The following is a 21843-nucleotide window of genomic DNA, read 5'->3' as shown; positions in this document are numbered from 1 at the left end:
GGTCCCGACCCACAGGTTGAAAACCACTGCTCTACTGAATAGCTGAAGTAGTTAGAGGTGTAGAATCTACTGAATATAATAGTATAACTGCCAAGTAACTACTTCAAATAATCATGCCTTCTAAAAAGGTCAGGGGGTTGAGAGTACAAATACTTAATACCGCCTGTGGATATGTGACTGAAACAACATACAATTGTTATACATTTTATGCTTTATTAATATAAATTGGCCAATTCTGGTGATCCAATGGTATTAGTAACTATGATTTTTTTCCCACTGTTATCAATGTAAAATCTAATGTAACCAGAACTTGGACAAAGAGGTATTTAGAATTTGGGTACAAATAAAAACAATAGTTGAATCTTTAGAAAAATTATCAGCTGAAAGGTATTGGATTCCTATGGTTTTTGAATCCCAGCATTTGCTAATAAAATACATGGCCAATGGCTAAAATTGACAGGTTATTCAGCAGTCTCTGAAGAGCCATTCATTTTCTCTACATCTGGTCCACACACTTGCTGCCTAGATTCAGGTGTAAGATCAGTGACTGTCACATCTGTTTAAGGGCTTACCTACTTCAAGCAAGCAACAGTACCCTTAACATACAGTTTCTGTGTTTTGCTTCTCACCCCAAAGAAACGAAACAGACAATATCACGCCATTCAGAGTGATGGTAGCCCATAACAATAGCTTCCTTTATGCCATTCTTTTTATTCCTCTGCAATTTCTTGAAAACTAACACAAAAAAAATAATGATCTTATTCCTATTTAATATATTATACAGGCAAGCAGGGCAGGGGGAGATTCCTATTGAGAAAACATAACCATGGCAACAACAGAGCCAGGGAGGGAACCATTGCTACTTGTGAATTTCAATGTAATCAAGGCTACAGAAAAAAATGAGAAGAGTTTTTATTTCTTTTATCCCAGAACAGACCTGTTTTTCAAGTGGAGGAGAAGGAAAACACTTATCAGTAAGGCAGCTGGTCTGGTTCATGTTAGTGCTTTATTGTGAATCTGAAAAACAGGCATTTGAGTCATACTTAGCATTTATTAGGGAAATCCTCTCATGCATGTCACAGGATTTGGAAATGAAACATTTTTAATGCATAGGCTGGTTGGAAATTCTTGAAGCTTCTGCTCCTGTGCATTTGGAGGGCAATGTTCATTTAAATGTAAATAATTTGACATCAATCTTTGCTTTAAACTAGCCCAACCATTACTTTTTGGAGTGAGGTCCTTGTCTTGCTACTCAAAGACCAAGCACTATTCTTGCCTCAGGAAAAAAAAGTATTCTGATTTAGCATTAAATCATGTCTTTAATAGGAATCATTACAGCCACATCCATTTTCTGGATGATGCAGAATCTGACACCAGATGTTCACAGTTCTGCATGCTAAGGATCTCAATCCACATCACATATTTTAATACATTTACTTCTTGGGGGACAAAAAATTCTCAGAACTGTTCTACAAAATGTTAGCTTGACAAAGACTGACTGTCCCAAGATTACTTATCAGAAAGACAAAGGGTTTTGAACTGGGTTTCCTTAGCTCCAATCCAGCATTCAAATGAATACTGATGAAAACAATAGAACTAGAGGCCTCTTTTGTATTCTTTTGTGCTTTTTTGAAGCCCTTATGGTAGTAACAGCAGTTGGACTTCTTTCCTCTCCCTTAATTGTCAGAAGTAGAAACAAATAGTGTATGTATAAAGCAGTCTATAAGATCTAAATATGGTTTTTAACAGAAGAATAAACAACCTGAAGCCATAAATCATGGAATCTGGAGCCACAATGAGCATTACCCACAGGCACCCATGATGGACATGGATTGTGATTAAATGTGTCATTATATCATGATTCAAATGCTATTATTTGTTTTTGTATATTATATCAGCACATGGTTTGAAAGGGTGGGCTTTGCATTTTATCTAAGAGCAGATGCCTATGGCACCACCACTTTCAATGGCAACCAGTCTTATCTGCTACCAAGGTCGGAGCACCAGGGATAGAGCACAGCAATCATGAGCAAGTCTGCCAGAATAAAGAGGCTAAGCCTTTCACTATTTTCTACTTCAGACTTTGCTACTGTACTCAGTAGAAGTAAAATAATCTGCAAGCAACACTGTCAATCTCTTCTGAAGATCACCTTGGTGATCTGGTGAATGAGTATTATGTATATACCCGAATGGATCACAGCCTTTGAGAAATCAAGACAGAGCATATTTAGAATTCCCCACTCAATTCTTTTTTTCATTGACCCCTGTGTCAAAGCCATACCATCACCATAATCCCCAATGTTTTTGGCTAACTGAAATTTAAACACCAAATTAATTCTTGGGAGTGATTAACCACCTTGAATGGAAAAGATCATTTCACTTACCGTAATTATTTCAAACACTAAACCATAATTTGAATGGAGCCCCTTCCATCTCTGAGAACTGGAACTGTTACTCCAATTCTTCTGTCAAAAAAATGCCCCCAGTATGGGTATAAAGATCAATGAGTGTACACATATGAAACTGCTGACCTAGCAACTAGTACATGTTTAAAACTGAAATGGTCTTAATATATGTCTTTAAGTCCTTTCTTGGTACAAAGCAGAATGCTGCTGTTTACTTTAGCTGCAGAGTGCATGCTGTATTAGGGGTATGTTTTGATACTAGTTATCTTTAAATTAAAAAGCCAGTTTAATGTAATGGTTACATTCTTACATCCTAGTTTTTCCTTAGGTTTGAAAACCAGTTGGATGCCTTTGAGTCAGTTGCTCTCTAGCCCTAGACTAGAAAATTGAAAGTACATGCAAACCACTTCCAAAAACTGCATTGGACCTGCATGGATGTACAGTCACCAGGTGTTAAGATTGATTCAAAGACCCCCTAACAACAGCATTTACCACATTTGTTTAAATCTGCAATGAAGTTTTTTAAAAACACATTTATAAAAGGTAGATGACTAAATTGGCCAATTCCTGAATTCCAGCTTTTGTTAATGAAAGACAATATGGCCAATGGCTAAACTGATGGGAGAAGATATTCAGCAGTCTCTAGAGAGCCATTCAGCTTCTCTACATCTGGTCCAAACTCTTGCTGCAAGAGAAACAAGACTTTTTTATTGAAGAAATAAGAAACAAGGATGCACAGACATTCTTATTTAAGAAAATACCTCAGCAAAATTCTGGCAGATTTTGATATAGCTCAGGTAGTACATTCTTAAAGGGATGAGTAATTGGATAATTTTTATTATCTTCCAAGTTTGCTTTGCTGTTCCACCATTGTCATAATTCTGATCAAATATTCTAGGACATGTAATGCTTAATGGCAAAATAAAACATCTTCATAGATTAAGAATGTTTACACATGACTGGCCAGAGCAACTGATTAACAACTTTTACAGCTAGTTATGAAAATGAGATTATAATACTTGTAAAATTAACACTGCATTTCTAATTCTCTAGCCTCTGGACAATTTGCAAAACAGGCAATTGAGCCATTCATAATTTACTAGCACATTTCAGTTTCCACTTTTAATTTTCAGTGGTGCATCTTTCTGAGTCATCCATTAAAACTGTACCATTAAACAGGTACTGAGGTTTTATTTATTTGCATTATTCCCTTCCACCATTAATGGCTTGGTAAACTTTATAAAATAATTTTTTGCTACTGCTGCTTTCAAAATATTGAACAAGATCAGTATTGCTTTTTGCAACAATTTGAATAAATCACCAACATTAATTTGCTGATATAGTATTTCTAGAAGCACAAAGCATATGGATAACTTTTGCCTCTGTACTAGGAATCTGCAATCCAAGAAATGCCACATGTTTGATATACTATAAGTATGGAGTATACAATAAATATTATCCAGCTTATCTTAACTCGAACTCTTAGCCTAACTTTTCACCCTCTGACTTGTACAGAACATTAGTGTAATTGTGGTGCTATCATTTCTATATTCTGGACCAGCAGGTGTTTTTGCCAATATTGTTACTATATTGCAGAACTATTACACTATTAATATTACTATCGATTGTATTGTATTGTATTGTATCGTATTGTCAACCTTTTTCATGTGTCCCTATTTATCCCCTCCTAATTGGCAAAATGTTATATATTTTTATAGAAACCAAGCCAAAAGTTAAAACTTAGATGCAACAAAATTATTTCTTGGCAGTTAAGGAGATGTAACAATTAACCACAGCATAAATAAGCCTTTCATTACTTTTAAACATTTGCTTTGGAGAAAATGAACAACTTAAGTCTAAAAATCTTCTATATTTTTTGCAAAATGTTAAGTTATTCCAGGGACTGAGATCAGCATGACTGCATCTTCTGAATGCTGCGTAACAAAGATGAATTGATAAAGAGTTTTTTATTCGTCAAATGAGCACAAATTGCCTATTAGAGATCTATGGGGGAGTGGGTGGATGTTATCCTGCTCTAATGAAGACGGTAAGTGAAGCCCAGTCGGGCAGAGGCATCTTCTAATTAAGACACTTTTATGCCTGCATAGATAAGATATTAAATTTTGCTTCGAAAGGAACAAATCATGCATAAAAGATTCTTGCCGGTCTCTGCAACTTCCTCAAAGATCTACTTACAGCAGAGTAACCCACCCGGTGGCAACCTACTATTAAGTTTGATAGTAAAGAGCTGGTAGCCCAGCTGCATAGTATTTCTTTAAAAAAAAAGGGTTATAAAATAGCTTTTGGAGACGCGAAATCCTTTTCGAAGCTGCCTCCCAGGTGTTGAGTCCATCAGAAAAACTAGGATCCAATCGCTCGTAGATGATGAGAGAAAAAAAAACAACCCGCTTCGAATTACCCCTCATCGCAAATCCCTTTTCTCTTCGCAACGCCACATCCAATAGAATCTATTGAATAGATAGGAGGAATCCTTTCCCCGTATGAGACGCCACCTGATCCGTTGCACTTCAACTCCCATAATTCCTGGGCCGGCCTCGGGCACTATGGGAAATGAAGTTCAACCTGTTCGGAAGATTGCAGGTTTTGGCAAACCGATGTTCAGAGCTGCGCACTTTTCCACTCCAGAGAGAATGGGTTTATTCCCTGCAGGTTGCGCCCAGGGACCGTCATGCTGTTGCTGTGCCAGCGGGCATTTCCGAGGCTTCCAGGGCAAGGACGTCTGCAGTCTAACGGGATTCCCATTCCAGCCATGTCTGGCGGAATGCCGAGGTCCTACACTACTGGATCGCCGGAGGCCAAAGCTAGGCGGATTGTCCAGGTTCCACTGAGCCAGCCTGCGCATATCCTCGCTGGGCTACAATCCCGCAACCAAGAAGGCTTGAATTGGATCTAATCGCGGTGATTTTTCTTCAATTTCCAAAATGCGAATTGCTAATTGAGACTCCCAGGAGAGCCAAACCAACAACAAGGAATCCGGGAAGAACTGATGGGCGGAAGAAAAAAAACAACCCTAAGCGAAGGATCAGCTTTCCAGCAGTCTTTTTCTAGCTGTAGCTCGGAAATCAAGTCCTGAATCGCGCGGCGTGCGACAGCTCTTTACTTTTTATCTCTATAGTGCACTGGACGGCATCTCTCGCCAGCTATTCTATCAAGGACTCTTTTTTTTAAAAAAAAAATTCAGAGCTGCCAGTCACGGGAAGTTGAAACAACTCATTTGGTATTAAGTATGTAGTGCGAGCCCGTGAAGTCTTTTTTGCCGTTGCTCAAATTTAAGGCTTCCTTTTTCTGACTCAACGTGAAGGTTGCTCCTCAGAAAGAATAGGCCATGTTCAGCTTTCCGGAAGTGCGAGCTTATAAAGCGAGTCTAACTTTTCTTATCTCTTGGAACGGCCTTGCGAGAAAGCCGCGCGAATTTAGATTTCAGGGCGAGGCTGGGAAATCCTACCTCGCCTTTGGCGCAAGGCATGCCGGGAACTTGGGGCGGCCCGGTGGCGACTGTGATGACAGCGGGGGCGGAGCCGGAGGCGGCCATTCCCGTGGCGGGGCGTTTGGCCGTTTCCGGGATTGAGGAAAGCGGTTCGTCTGAAAGACAGCAGTGGGGCGAAGCTCGGGCTCGTCGGCGGTGGAGGCTGTGATGTACCACAGCAGCACGCAGAGGCGCTACTGGACTTTCCGCAGCGAGGAAGAATTGTCCCGCAGGCGTTCTGACGCCAACCGCAAGTTCAGATGCAAAGCGGTGGCCAATGGGAAGGTAGGAGCGGAGGGGGCCAAAAGAGCCGAGAAGTCCCCGATCTTGCATTCCGTTGCATTTGCCTTGGATTGCCCTCTTTAGGATTTGTCAGAATGGTACAGGTAGCCCTTGTTTACCGATGTTAATTGGGACTGGAACTCCTGTCGCTCCACAACAAGATCGTAAGGCGTGGTGTCACGTGAGTACACCGACTTACGGAGGCAGTTGGCAGGCACAGTCAGCAACCTGCATAGTTGCTGTATCCCACTGTCGTGCGATTGCTATCCAGCCGGCTTCCCCATTGTCTTTGCTGATTGGAAACTGATGGTGAAGATCACATATCTGGGATATGATGGTGCTTTAATTGGGAGCCATTTGCTAAGCACTGGAATTGTGATCACATCACTGAGGATGCAGCAATGGCTGTAACTATGAGGAACCGTTATAAATACCACTCATTCAGCACTACTGTGACTTTGAATGCGTGGGTATTCAATGAGGGCAACCGGTATGCACCAATCCTAATTTGGTATGCTGGTTGGGGAACTCTAGGAGCTGAAGTCCACACATCTTAAAAGTTGTCAAGTTTGGAAAACACTGTTATATAGATTCTGTTTTCCCTTAAGAGTAAGAGAAACAAATGTTATAGTGTGTCATGCCCCTATAAACAGGTTTTATCAGACTTCTCTTGGCAGGAGTGAGCTACCGTGTTTTATCTGTGCAATGTTTTACGATTACATTGACCACTAAATGGACCTCCTGAAAAAGCATCTTTGGGACAACCATGACCTGGATGACTGAGAATCTCCATCGATACTATAGGGTTATATTGGTGCTCTGATGTTACTTAGTTTGATAATGAAACGTTTGCAAGAAAATAACCAAGCTCAGAGAGGTCCCCTTAACTGTTATATGGTTTCCCAAAGTTCTTCTCTGCAAATATATAGATTTATAACCCTAAATGCCTTTAGCTGCCTGGGGATAATGGAGTGATAGTCCTGCACATGTCAACAATACTAGGTTAGTAAGACTCATGTATAGGATTATGCCTTAAGTGGTTCTGCTTAATAGCTATAGTCTGTGTTAGTGAATTGTGATTTCTATTTAAGATATATATTATTCTTTCATAAGGTTCAACAGACAGACTTGTTTCTTCTTGACCCACATGAAGAGCTGATAATTTGTAAATATTATGAAAAAATATTAGCAGACTTTTGCTCTGTATTTAAACCAGCAATGCCCAAATCTGTTGGGGTAAGTTGTTGAATTTTTTACATCTGTTTTAACTTTTCTGTTTAGAGAAACCAATGTCTTGCTGGTGCTTACTTGAAATGTTATTTTTAAGGCTGATTTAAATAAAACCATTTTTTAATGCTCATGACACAGAAGTATAAATTAAGCACACAGTCTGGATTCATATAATATCCCATAGTTAAAAAATGGCTATGTTGGATGTTAACAGCTAATTAATTCTTACTCTTTGTAAATATTAATCCATTAATATTTAAAATCCATTAAATTTTCAAAATTTAATGTGGTTTGCAAGGTTTTCTTTTCCATATGCAGAATCTTTTATTTTGAACATTAGTATTAGTTAATAATTAGTAATGCTGATTTGAAATACTGAAAAGAAATGCAGAACTATTTCCCTTCCAAGTAATTAGTACTGTCTTAATGTTCACTGCTCTATGATTGATGGCTTCGTTCCCATGCAGAGCCTGGTCCATCTTATTTTGTTACGTGGGAAGAGAAACAAAAGATTATGCATCAAATATCAGAGCAGCAGTTAGATCAATTTGTAATATTGTAATATTTGTAATATTGTTACAAAAGGCTTCTGCTAGAGTTGTGCAGCAGAATGAACTGAAGATCATAACACTGTCAGGAAAACTAATTATCCTGCTATAGGAGATCACATCTCATCTATGTTAGGAGTCAGTGGTAGGGAAGGTCCCATAATTCTGGAAAAAGTACAGTTGTGAAGAATATAAGCCTATCTGAGATCATAGACATGTGGACTTGTTTTTATTGTATTTGTGAAGTATACCATTTTTGACTTGGAGAAGGGCTGATCTAGTGTCCTGTTTAGAAGAGAATTCTAGTATCTGTTTTGTGTGCACTCTTTAAAAAATAGAAAAAGGATTTTAGTATCTCCAAGTAGACTGGAGTGCAAACATGCTATTTTACTCTCCTGGGCCAATTTATACATAAAACAAATGCTCTTTTTATTTGTACAGTAATAAATAACCTATTGCAGGGCTGCATCCTTTGTTTCATAAATTCCCCTTTTGACTCTGTTTTCTGAATAGTTGTGTGTAGAACTGAGCAGTTATTTAGTTTGCCATTGGCATTTTAAATTGTGTCTTGTATTTTTATGTTTATAACAAGTAATTTGAATGAACTTTCCAACTTTTTTGTGCTTTTAGGGTACAGCATGCATGTATTTCAAACGTTTTTACCTCAATAACTCAGTAATGGAATATCATCCCCGCATAATTATGTGAGTAACTCTTACTATTTATGCTTTAATTATCAATTAGAATTGATAATGTTTTTACATTTTTGAAATTTTAATAAGAGACAAGAAATATGTAGAGCTCATATTCATATTTCAAGGTGAAAACTACCTGTTCCTCAGGAAAATGTTTTTGGTCTTGAAATTATTTATATTGTCTCAAGTTCATATACGTTTGTTACAATCAAATGTGTTTTGTTTTTAAGGTTAACGTGTGCATTCTTGGCTTGTAAAGTAGATGAATTTAATGTATCTAGTGCACAATTCGTTGGTAACCTTCGTGAGAGCCCAGCAGGACAGGAGAAGACATTGGAGCAGATCTTGGAATATGAATTACTACTTATTCAGCAGCTGAATTTCCACCTTATAGTACATAACCCTTACAGACCATTTGAAGGGCTATTGATTGATTTGAAGGTACCAGACCTTTTTTTTTGCTTACCAAGTTAAACATTGACTGCAATAACTATATTAAATGTTATATAAATAATACAGAGATTATTAAACTTTTACAGTGAATGAATGGCCATACTATGAAACATAGATATCAATATTAATTCTGTGACCCCATCTTTAATACCTTAGATTTTCCTTGCACATCTTTCAAAACCCTTTCTTCAGTTTTTGAAAATGGTAACAAAATATTGCTTTTAGAACTGAGTGCCAAAATGATGGTTGAAAATGTTGAATTGTTTGTGTTGATATTTGTGTATGTTTGAGAGGATTCTTAATTCTTCTTTAAATAAGAATATTACCTATATAATTATATTTCTTATGAACATCAAAGTTATGAGTAATGAGGTACAAAAATTGGGGTTTTTTTGCTATTCTTAAACAAATATTAAAAATAAATATTGGTAAAGTTGGCTATCATAATCAGCTTAAAAATCTATGAGCTTTTTTATTTTGAAGAACAAGGTACTGTAGAAGACATTTTGGATTGATTTTGTAAGCTCCACATTTTGTCAACTATCAAATCAGTTCATGAAAATCTTGGTTTTATATATGATTCCGAAGTGGGTGAAAAAGACCACAAAATAGATAAGCTTTTTAATTAATTTTCTTTTTATTTTATTTCTTTGATAATGGAAATCCTTTTAGTATCTGCCTTTCATTTGAAAGTACGTCTTGGATATGGGCTTGGAGGAAATTGTAGCAACAAATTATTCCAAAGTATTATTGCTTATTACTTATTTTCTAGACCCGTTATCAATTGCTTGAAAATCCTGAGACATTGAGGAAGACAGCAGATGATTTTCTTAATCGGGTATCTTTGACAGATGCCTGCCTTCTATTTACACCTTCTCAGATAGCTCTTACTGCTATGGTATCAAGTGCATCCAGGGCAGGATTTAATATGGAAAGGTAAGGCAGTTTCTGAATATTTAATATTTATATATATATGCATATATATATATATATGCATATATATATGCATATATATATATATATATATATATATATATATATGCATATATATATATATGCATATATATATATATATATGCATATATATATATATATATATATATATCCTTAATGGTTATAAAAATACGAATCCCGGGCATATTGTTCAATGATGCAATCTTCGATCTCCGGGAAGAGTATACTCCAGTTATTTATTGTTAAAACAACATTTAAAAGAATAAAAAATAGCAGCGGATCAGGAAGGAAAAGATATTGAGGAAGAGAACATCAATAAGAATGGTCGATGAAAGGCAGGAGCAATATGTTAATCAACAGGTGGGAGCGTTGAAGGAAGGGGGGGGGAAGAATGACAGGAATGGATAACAAAGGGTGCATGGAGGCGAGTTTTCAAGCGTTTGGCTGTTTTAAACTGCGAAGGCAACTATGTGGGAGAAACAGCCAAACGCTTGAAAACTCGCCTCCACGAACACAAACTGGCCATAAAACGAGGCGAACCACACTCACAACTTTGGATGCATATGGCACAACAAGGCCATCAGTTTGCCTTCAATAACACCCTTATCGTAGCCAGTGATGCCACGAAGGGAGGTCGGCTGCTAAAAGAAGCCTGGTTCTCGAATAACAACTCAATCAATCGTCACATTGACTTGCACCAAGCACAACAAGCGCTACGAAAATGGAGCTCAAACCATCATCCTTTATATCACAAACCTTACAATCAACATCCACAACATTCTAAACCAGGAGCTATACCTCCTCCCTACCAGAAACAATCTGATATAGACTACCCAGAAACCTCCCAACAACATCAAGGGGAAACCACATCGCCTTTAATTGGAGAAAACTAATGACATTGGAGCGCTTAAGAAATTTGAGGATAGAACCACTAAATTTAGCACTACCCATAATAATAATAAAAGTGAATATCCCATACAGAGAGGGGAGAAAAAACATGTGATGACGACCCGTTCGCTTGATAAAAGGGAAAGTAACATGAGCGGGGAACCTGCCCAAATACCAACAGACTTTTGCTCACAGAAATGGGCGGTATTTAACTTGAATATTGACCTACGAGGGAAGATGAGCATGGAGGACACCATGATGGAGGAGGATGATTCAAACATTGAAAAATACCACATCCAGTTGATGCTTGTACATGCGAGCAAAGATAAATACGGGAGCACGCAGCAGAGGAAAGATGTTAAATTGCAGCCGATGAAGCCCCGCCTCCATGGTAGGATACACAATGACATCGAACTAAATCCCCCCGCTGCAACGAGAGCCAGTGCTGCCGGGAGAGGGCGGAACGTAGCTTTAACAATACCCCCTGAGATCGACGGAGATGTGAACACAAGTGCTCGAGAGAACGACGGAAGAAATCTTTACTCCAATTCCCCCTCCCACCTATCAGCTGTTCAGCGGGGAATGCTAGCACGGTCTAGGAACCAAGCGCAGACGTCTATGGAACCCGTTTAAACCACCTTGTTAGAAACGGTCTCTCAGCCCTGAAGATGTTGGGGAGTTTTCCCAACGAAAGCTTGGCAACCTTTTAATATAGTAAAATACTTTAATACTTTAATTATATATATATATATATATATATATATATATATATATATATATATATATATATATATGTATGTATGTATGTATGTATGTATGTATGTATATGTATATGTATATGTATATGTATATGTATATGTATATATGTATATATAATTCTGCTTATGGAAGATCATATCTCCCATTTGGATTACTACAATGTGCTATATGGGGCTGCTCTTGAAGACCACCCAGAAGCTTCAACTGCTCCAGAATGTGACAGTGTGCTCAGGGTGGGTACTTGTAGCTTTACCCATGTAGCACCTCTATTGTGAGAGCTTCACTGGCTTCCAGTTTCTCCTGGGTACACTTCAAGGTGATGGTTATCACCTTTAAAGCCCTGTATGGCAGAGGCCCAAGTTATCTGCAGGACTGCCTTTCCCTATGAACATCAGTCTATCCTACCAGGTTAGATAGGGTGGGTATGCTCCTAGTCCCTTCCCTTAAACACTGACACCTTAGGTGAGCTAGGAAGAGTGCCTTTTCTGTGGCAGGCCTCTACCTAACCTGTGAAGCACCAAAGACCAGGCTTTTCCCCCAAGTGCTGAGATAAGAAGTAAATATCTGAAACTTGACTTGGCACCAGGGTTTTGTTTTTAATGCATTTGATTTTAATATTTTTAATATGGACTTTTGATTGAGAGCCATCCAGAGTTTGGTATAAGGCAGCTACATAAATGTTTTAAACAAAGGGGAGAAAACCTTGAGTACTTTAGGATGTGGGAATACAAGAAATTAATTCTAACACAGGTTGCTTTTTTTTAAAAAAATGTATTTTAAAATACTGTTAAACTATCTTGCATTGTCTATCATGAAATGTTGTAAAATGTCAATCTTTTTATGACCTATAATTTAATTCTTTTTAGCTGTGTTTATTTTCTGAATTTTTTAATAGTTACTTATCAGGAACCCTAATGCTCAAAGAGAATAAAGCATCCCTTTCGCAGTTGCTGGATGGAATGAAATGTAAGTATTGATGTTGACAATGAAACAGTACATATTTAAAATACCCTTGATGCTTCAGAAAGCAAAAGGTGAAAAGCTTGATAGGTTTTAAGAGTTGTAAAAGTTTATTTTTGATATTTATAACTGAATAAAAAGACCCGTTATTTTAGACCGAAAATACCTACAATCTGGTCTGTTTCCATCTTTTCTACTCCCCATGTCAGCATATAGGATAGAAAAGTTGAAGTGTTATAAAATATCCTGTTATCAATAAAGGAGAATATTTGTAGCTCAGGGTCGAAATGAGGGGTCCTTGGTGCTCTCTGAGCTTGGTTGTTTTCTTGCAGATGTTTAATTACCCAAACTAGGTACAGTAGTGGCCAAAATTGTGGAAACCTTTTGGGAAAAGTGTATTTTTGAGGTTTGATGGCTAATAACACCACTTTTTTTTTTGGAGTAGTACCATAAAATTATATATCAGTGGAAAGAATTTAATCAAGAATGTAATGCAACAAAGTTTGTTCAATTATCTGTACTGTAATCTATGAAAGGTTATAGCCAAATAACCAGAAAAACGAAGCACAACTTGCTTAGGTTGATATCAGGTAGCTTTCCTTCATCTGACTGTAACCAATGAGCATATCAGATCAGTAGGATTCAGTTATTGATGTCATGTATTGAAGCTAAGAGGAGGACATTTGTCAGTGTGTTATGTGATTGCTATCAAGTTGGTTGGGGTTTTTTTTTGTGTTCTTTCATTTAGTGAGCTTGTAAAACGTAATAAAATTAAAGTAATGGTGCAAAGAGTTGACTGGTTGCCCAGAAAGCAATGTAAAATAGTATTATTAAGTGAACAAGGCTACAGTTATAAAGAAATTAGAAGAAAAATTGGTGAAAACTTAACCAAAGGTGGCATTACTACTGTACTTTTCGCAAAAGGTTTCCACAATTTTGGCCACTACTGTAACATCATCAGTACTAGTCTCTGAGGATGATAGTGTAGCACTGATGATGTTACCTAGGGTTTGGGTAATGAAATGTCTGCCAGAAAACAACCAAGCTCAGAAACAACCAACTACTCCTCATAACCTGTTATATAAAATGTTTGTAGCTGTGTGGATTTCTTTAGTATTAACTATGGCACAGTCTCATTAGCAGGTTTGCTTCATCTGTTTTGATACTGAGTTTTATGTTGCCTGATTCCAGAGTGAGTTGTGCATTGTATAGTCCAGGAGATATTAAAATGTCAACAGCTATACTAATGGTTTTTCTTTAGGACTTACTAGATTTTTGTTCGGTTGGTTTATATTTTGAAGCATTGATGATTAAAAGTGCCTATGTCTCTAACATTTTCCCTGTGACTCTAATGGTAACTATATGATTAGACTCCAGGAAACTAAAAACAATGTAAATAACAACTTTACTGTAACTGTACATTTGTACTTACTTCAGTATTGGTGAAAATAAATGATGTATTCAATTAAAATAAAGCCATGGTGGCACAGTGGTTAGAATGCAGTATTGCAAGCTAACTCTGCTGACTGCCAGCAGTTCGATCCTGACTGGCTCAAGGTTGACTCAGCCTTCCACTCCTTCTGAAGTTGATAAAATGAGGACCCAGATTGTTGGGTGCAATATACTGACTCTAAACCGTTTAGAGAAGGCTATAAAGCACTATGAGCTGCTGTGGCTAAATTTGGTAAAAAAGTTAAAGTTTTATACCATCTGAAGAGAAACTAGAGTAACTATGAAACTATAGCTCCTGTCCTGCTATAATGCACTATCTATAAGGACTTATGAATTCAATTTATAACACCTTACCTAATAAAATATCTGGGAAATCCCTATCTTTTTTATGTGTAACTATTGTTATCAGATAGGTATGAAGTATTTTCTCTGAATGTGGCCAAATTCTGCTATGCTGTATGTAAAATTAGGCAAACTTTAACAGCCCACTGTTAATCCACTGTTAATCAAAATATATTATTCTGTCTGTCTTTTATTTTTATTTTTTACTATTATTATTGTTTTAATGCTTTTATTTGCTGGTCTGTGACCATAATAAAGATTGATTGGTAAAAGAGCAGGACATTGCATGATAAATTTAAGCCAAGACTTAAGAAGAAGCTGAAGCACTTTTTAGTTATGAAAGACTTGCTTTTAATCTGAAAGAGACCATGTTCAGTAACTTCTCTGTATTGCATTTTATTGAGATCTCAACCAAAGCAGATATGTATTAGGGGAAAGGAAGGTAATTTTTGAAACGTCAAAATTATCTTTCTTTCCTTGTAAGAGAAATTGGCCATATGTCACAATAGACAGGGGCAACCTTTTGCTACCCATGGACCATATTGAACCTGGAGGTGGGGCATATCATTCAAGAGTGGGACTAGGTTTGGAGAGGAGTCTGCATTTTTTTTTCTTTTTATTGGGATCATTTGTTACCCATCTCAAGATAGTGAGAAACTGTACTTTGTTTTCAACAATAAGGGGCAGAATGAGCTGCACAGGTCAACCAAACAGGTTGTCAGTCTAACCTATCCTATGCCAGAGAAAGTTATTTTTCCTCAGCTAACAACTTTGCTAACAACAAGTATAGTTCAGTGATGGTGAACCTTTTTAGAGACCGAGTGCCCAAACTGCAACCCAAAACCCACTTATTTATCGCTGGGTGCCAGGTGGGCATGGCCCACTGGGTGGGCGTGGCCAAGGTGGGCATGGTCACCTCGATGTTGCTTTGGGGAGGGATGCCTGTGGGGGCCAGGCAGGGTTGGGGGAGATCCAGGGTTCTCTGGCAGATGGGTGGTGGGCAGGAGGCTCATCCTGCAGGGTGAGGCGAAGCAAGACGAGGCAGGGCAGAGGTGCCATTGTCGCAAAGGCAAGGCAAGGCAGGGACCGGGGCGGCTGCTACCTGACACCATTGGCCCCTGCACACACAGGCCAGTGAGCGCATGGGGGCTGACAGTGTCCGTCAGCAGCCACAGCCTGCTGGCTCCTCGACTGGCGCACTCTGGGGCTCCCCAGCTCGCTGCCAGTTCAGAGAAACCTCCTCTGAGTTGGCCGGCCAGCTGACAGCTAAGGAGGTGATGCAGTGGGTTGTGCCCGGGAAAAGGAGAGCATGCGAGACCAGGAGGGATGGAATGGGGGTGGAAGAAACCAGCCATGCTGGGATGCATCTGGCCACATGGGACCTTGGCGAGTTAGCGGGTGGCTGGTTGAAGAGGGATGGTTGCCATCTCCGGGGCATGGTGCACGTGCCCAAAGAGAGGGCTCTGAGTGCCGCCTCTGGCACGTGTGCCATAGGTTTGCCACCACTGGTATAATGTCTCAAAATGAAAAATGTGCTTCAAATTATGCATGAGTGCATATGTACATGCCAGCAGTGTGAATCTCCATGGGAATTGGTATAGAGGCAGCTGTAAAATCTAGAGAAATAATGGAACCTTCTTAAGGCCTCATGGACAAGTACTTTGTGAATGTATTGAATGCTCTAAAGCAGTGGTTCTCAACTTGTGGGTCGGGACCCCATTTGGGGTCGAACGACCATTTCACGGGGGTTGCCAAACAACGCAGTCCACCATTTTTTCTCCTTTTTCTTAGCTGTGCTACTCCCTTTTATTCTATTGGCTTTTGAAAGCCAATAGAATAGACTCTCTTGAATAGAGTCTAATTCTATTGGCTTTCAAAAGCCAATAGGAATTGTCCAGGCTGTCTCTGCCCTGCTAAACCCGCCAAAAGTCCCATTCTGCAAACGGTGCTGCAAGTTGTCTGCAGCGAAGGCAAGCTATCTGGATGTTTCCACCCCTCCCTGCTGAGCTACTGAAAATGTAAATAAAAGAGGGCCAGGGGTGGGAGGCCGGCGGGCGCAGGGAGGGTTGCTGGCGCGCGTGGGCCCCGGCGGGTGCCTTACCTCCCTTGGGCTGGGCCAGCTGGTGGCCCAGCCGGTGGTTGGCCTGCGCCATCTCTGCCGCTTGCCAGCTACGCCTCAGCTGGCGCAGGGGGCAGCACCACGCATGTGCGGTGCTCACGGGCAGGGAAAGCCCTCGACTTACGACCGGTTGGGTAGTCCTCGACTTACGACCGGTTGGGGTCGCAGCATTAAAAAGGTTGAGAACCATTGCTCTAAAGCATTTTTTTTTCTGTTTGAATCTAATATGCAACATAGACGTATGCCTGGGACTCAGCAATATCGAAAGCAACTTTATATGAAGAGAGCCATTGTTATCTTCATTTTCTTTGGTGATTACAGTATAGGGTATTTGGTTAAATATGCTGTGGTTTGAAGAAATGAGATAAAAATAATTTGATAGCACTCTTCAGATATTGAAATGTTACTTGAGAAGAGAGTCGGGGCTAGCTCTCCATCATCCTAATATGTGGCACTGTTCTTAAGCTATAAGAAGGCAAGTTCCAAGTGTTTTTTAAAACAGTTTTAAAACTTTTGAATAGTAAGAACATTTACTTAGGCACATGGTGGCCTTCCTTTGCATGTATTCAGGTAAAGACTGTACTGAGAAAAGAATTGATTCATCTTCTGTAATCTGAATATCCTCCAAAGGTTTGGACTTGGAATTAGAGAATTCCTTATTTGACATCTGAAGCATTTCCATTTGGATAAGTTCTTCAGATTTAGCCTCATTTGGCTCATAAAGTCTGCCTACAACTATTTTGTCACAATCCTCCCCCCCCCCCCAGATCATTGCTTTTTGATCAGTTTTGTAGGAGCAAATAGGCTAAATACAAAATTATTTAGAATGCAAATTGTTTTGCGACTTTAATAGAATTTTCAGTGAGCACATTTGTTTTCTTAGAATTTCCTGATCTGTTTTTGGCTTTCGTAAGTAACATAATAGTTCATATTTTTGTAGTATTTTAATAAGCGTTTATTGCATTTGAGTAGGCATGAAAAATCTGGTAAAAAAATATGAGCTACCACATCCTGAAGAAGTTGCTGTTTTAAAACAGAAGCTAGAAAAATGTCACAGTTCAGAACTTGCTCTTAATACAAATACGTAAGTAGCTATTTAAAGCTTTGTTAAATTCGTTCTCTATTCTAATGGCCTAATTTCTGGCTAGGGTGTCTGTATTGATGTTATTCCATGTGTTTGTCAGTATTTACTCCTCAGTCAGGGCTTAAATGTATGATGAAAGTAGTTTTGTGGATTATAATGTTGTTTAGCAAAAACTTTCATGCAGCAAAATTGAATAGAGATAGGTTTATGTTAATATAATAAACATGGATAAAGAGAAAATGTAGGGTGTTATGTAAAAACTAACATTAGTTTGCCTCATTTAACAACTTTAGAACTTACTTGTAGGCAGTTCTTTTTGGGTAAAAAAAAAAAAAAGGTGCCGGAACTCACACACGTCATACAACCCACCTTGCCTACCCTACAAGGTTCCATCCAAAAAAGGTGCTGGAACTCCTTTCTGGGTGTTCTATGAGAAAAAAAAGCCCTGCTTGTAGGTATTTTTTAATGCCCCTACTAAGTCCAAATCATTATTTATATACCGTAAATAGGAAAAAAATATTTTCAAAGAACACTTTTGGATTAAATTTAGGTCATCTTTATTCTGCTGTAGGTTATATACTCTCAAGATAGTCTGTTGGAGGCTCCATGATGGAGAAAATGAAACAAATAGTAGATGGGGCTAGAGATAGAAATGGTGGGGATGCTCATTCTTATACTCCTCCCCCCTTTTTTATTCTGAGTTGGATACCAAAAGCCTAAAGTGATCTATTACTGAAGGCTTCATAAAAATAATGAAAGAAATTGCAGAATAATATTTCTATTAATCTGAAGGTTGATTTATTGAATTTATTATTTTTCCAACTTCGTGAGTTCTTCTTTGCATTACTTTTTCTACAGTCTATCAATGGAAAATATATATCTTATGGAAGTTGATTCCGGTTTACAAAAGTATATGTCTAATAAACTTTTCATTTACCACAGAGATAAATTTTAATTTTTATGCCTAGTTTTAAGGGGTTTGTTTATGTTAGACATGCCCCAACTGCAGAGGGGAAATGTCCCAAGCCTGCTATGCTTTTTTTGTTATTCTCAGTCATTGTTCTTATTGCCACCTACCTGCAGGCCTCTGGATTTTCCAGAGTCCTTAATTCTTGGGAGAGATGGACTCCCTCTTCTTCTCTAAGAATGGCTATATTTATTTGTTAACTTTATTTGCCGCCTATCTCTCCATGGATTGACTCTAGCCTGCTTGCAATAATAAAAAGGAAGAGAAATGAAAGGAGTGTAAACATACTAGAAGTAAAATAATAGAACAATAAAATAAACAATGACAAAGGAACACAATAAGAATAAGAGCAAGTGGGAAGGAGATGGAGTCTGCCATCAATCCACATCTCCAGTGTGGAACTGCCCCATTTGTTCCCCAGGCCAACAGGTAGAACCAAGTCTTCAGGGTCTTGGAGCAGGATAGGATTAGAACTAGAATCAGTTGGTGTTGAATAAACCTACAGCAGGGATCCCCAAGCCCTGGGCCGCACAAATTGCAGGTGAGCGTATGCAACTATTTGCATAAGCGGCAGGAACTCGCATGGGAAGCTCCATTTGTGTGAGCGGTGGGCCCATGCAGCTGCTGCTTGCATACAGGGAGCTGTACACATGAGCACCCAATGCTGGGTGGAAACATCCCCTCCCCCACACCAATCCACAAAACCAGAGAGATTGGAGACCTCTATTCTATACAGTAGTTAAATTATTGTATTTGTATATGTATATATGTATTTGTATATGTATAAAAATGGGATTGAATAAATTTAATAGTGGAACATATACCCTCTAACATTTTTCTACTTTGGGATTTTTGACAGGAAAAAGAGAAAAGGCTATGAAGGTGATGAATTCGTCTCAAAAAAGTCTAGAATAGAGGTTAGTAGTTTTTATGACACCTGATTAAATTTGTATTTAAACTGTATTATTAAAACAAAAAGAACACTATGGTACCTGTATCATGTCAGGAATCACTTTTTCTTATGCCAATTAATTTGACTTTTTAAAACTAAAACAAGTAATGTACTATTTTGTTCCTCTTATCAGAGCAAATCTCTGATCAATTTTTATTGGTTTTATTGTCTCATAAGAAATGAAGCAAGGGTTGAATTTATAAATGTCTCTGGATCGTTCACTAAAATTTCTACCTGACACCTCAGAGCACTAATCTGTAATATATCCTGCCATATTTTTTCTTTATCTACTTTTTATTTTGAATTGTGGTTTTCGTGGCTTTATTGTATTTTCTTTATTATGTGGGTCATCCAGAGTCATTATAATAGATGTGTGGCTATACAAATGTGATAAAGAAATAGAAAATAAATTTATCATGGAATCAAAGGGGCAGGACCAGTTTCCAGATACCTTGCACAGAATCTTATGGGACTATAGATATTAAGAAACATATACCTTATTTTCCCCAATAAATCAGAATTATTGGTAATTAAATATTACCAAATTATTAAAATCTAAAAGTATCAGGAATATGCAATTAAAATTAGCAGTAAACTGTTAACCAGTTCACATTTGCATGTTACACAACTAAATGATTTTTACATTCAACACATAATGCTAAATTAGAATATTTAAGGGAAAAACTTAATTCATATTTATTCTACCTTGTCAAACTTTCTGTGAAAGAAATATGAAATTAAATTTAAAGTACAATAACAAGGTCAAGATTATAAGCAGATACTGTATTACATTTGAATTGCTGTGCAAAAATTAATGAAGTATATATTTGTACTTTTGGTTTTGAAATGAGTGATACTAAATACAAAACATGTTGGAAGAACATAAGCTAAAGCAAATAATGGTTTAAACTAAACAATCAGAATTTATTCCTAATATATTGACACCCATTTTCAGAAGATGAAGTTACCTTTCATTGAATTAAATCTTTGTGCCATTCACTCTGGCCCTTCTGGCTCAGGTGAAACTTTTTTCATGTTTCAGTTGGACATCTGGACATGCTAGAACCAAATTTATGTATAATGAGATTCTTCCACCTTTAAATGTTTACAGTATTGAAGTTCTGCAATAGTTGTAACTTATTTGAAAATGCTCATGATAGGCTTGTCATATTTGCTTTATATGAATAAATTTGTATTTTAATATTAAAAACATACACCTGATATGTAATCAGGATCCTTGATAAATTAAGGGAGTGTTTTTCAAAGCTGGTGTAGTTAACTCAATCTAATAGGCTACTTATTATGACTAATGTTCATGCAGGAAAAAATACATAAAATAAGATTTAAGTGTAAGTTGGGAGTCTAATCTTTTGTAATACATGCTTAATTTGATTTTGTTTTATTTAGGATGAATGGACAGATGATGATTTCATGGACTGATCTATCTACATTCCTAACAGAAAATAAAATCTGAATTAATATATATTGGAAATAAACCCAGGCAGCATGTTGTACAACTTGTCATGCATCAGAAAATTATATATTTATATAATAAACTTTTTTTACACAGTGATACGGATACTTGAACTTATTTAAATGGCATTAATGTGAGTTCACAATGAACAGGGCTTGTCACTGCTTCTTTCCATTGAACCAATCAACTATAATGTTCAAAGAAGATATAAACATAGCTACATTCAAAGGGCCTGTACAAATATCTTAAAGCATAATTATTGCTTAAGGAAGCATAATGCCTGAAATAATCTCAGGATGATGCCATGCAATAATTTTGAAATTCTTAGTATATTTAAACTTTATTTTTTATAAAAATATTCACCTAATTTCTCTCAGAAAGTCTGATATATCAGACTTTGAAATCTACTTAACTAGTACAACCCTTGCTTGATCAGAAAATATTGGATATTTAGCAAAACCTTTCGCTACCATCCCGGGCAAACATTCTTGCGTTCCAAGGGCTGCAAGTGAAATAGCCTGCTTATTGTGTATATTTTGGAAGCAGCTATGGAAATGTATCGCAACATGTGAACATTGAACTTCTTTATAAGGCATGCATGGAGTTGCTGATTTGGATGATCAATCAAGTTTAATTTCCAAACCAAAGCCTTGCATTGACCTAGTAATGAAGTTGGCAAGTTGTGTTTAATGCCAAGTACATAGTTGGGGAATAGAAGAATTAATGTATATTGTCTAGTTTTGATCTACTGGGCATTTTAGCTCAGTGAAGGAGCATGAGAAATGTTTTACC

At 37.7% G+C, this 21843-nt stretch overlaps 1 protein-coding gene across 1 annotated transcript; it reads left to right on the top strand.

Moving 5' to 3' along the window:
* Nucleotides 1–313: 313 nt before the first annotated feature.
* On the top strand, nucleotides 314–21150 carry CCNH (cyclin H). The gene is made up of 9 exons (XM_039359602.1): nucleotides 314–6177; nucleotides 7288–7410; nucleotides 8583–8656; nucleotides 8878–9088; nucleotides 9873–10036; nucleotides 12597–12667; nucleotides 17547–17658; nucleotides 19485–19542; nucleotides 20985–21150. Exons 1-9 carry the CDS (start codon nucleotides 6061–6063, stop codon nucleotides 21015–21017), a joined length of 963 nt encoding a protein of 320 aa, XP_039215536.1. The 5' UTR covers nucleotides 314–6060; the 3' UTR covers nucleotides 21018–21150.
* Nucleotides 21151–21843: the final 693 nt, after the last annotated feature.

This window comes from Crotalus tigris, unplaced genomic scaffold (assembly GCF_016545835.1).
Source record: "Crotalus tigris isolate CLP2741 ecotype Arizona unplaced genomic scaffold, ASM1654583v1 scf7180000019095.371713, whole genome shotgun sequence".
Taxonomy (NCBI): domain Eukaryota; kingdom Metazoa; phylum Chordata; class Lepidosauria; order Squamata; family Viperidae; genus Crotalus; species Crotalus tigris.
This window is presented reverse-complemented; position numbering and strand designations above follow the sequence as displayed.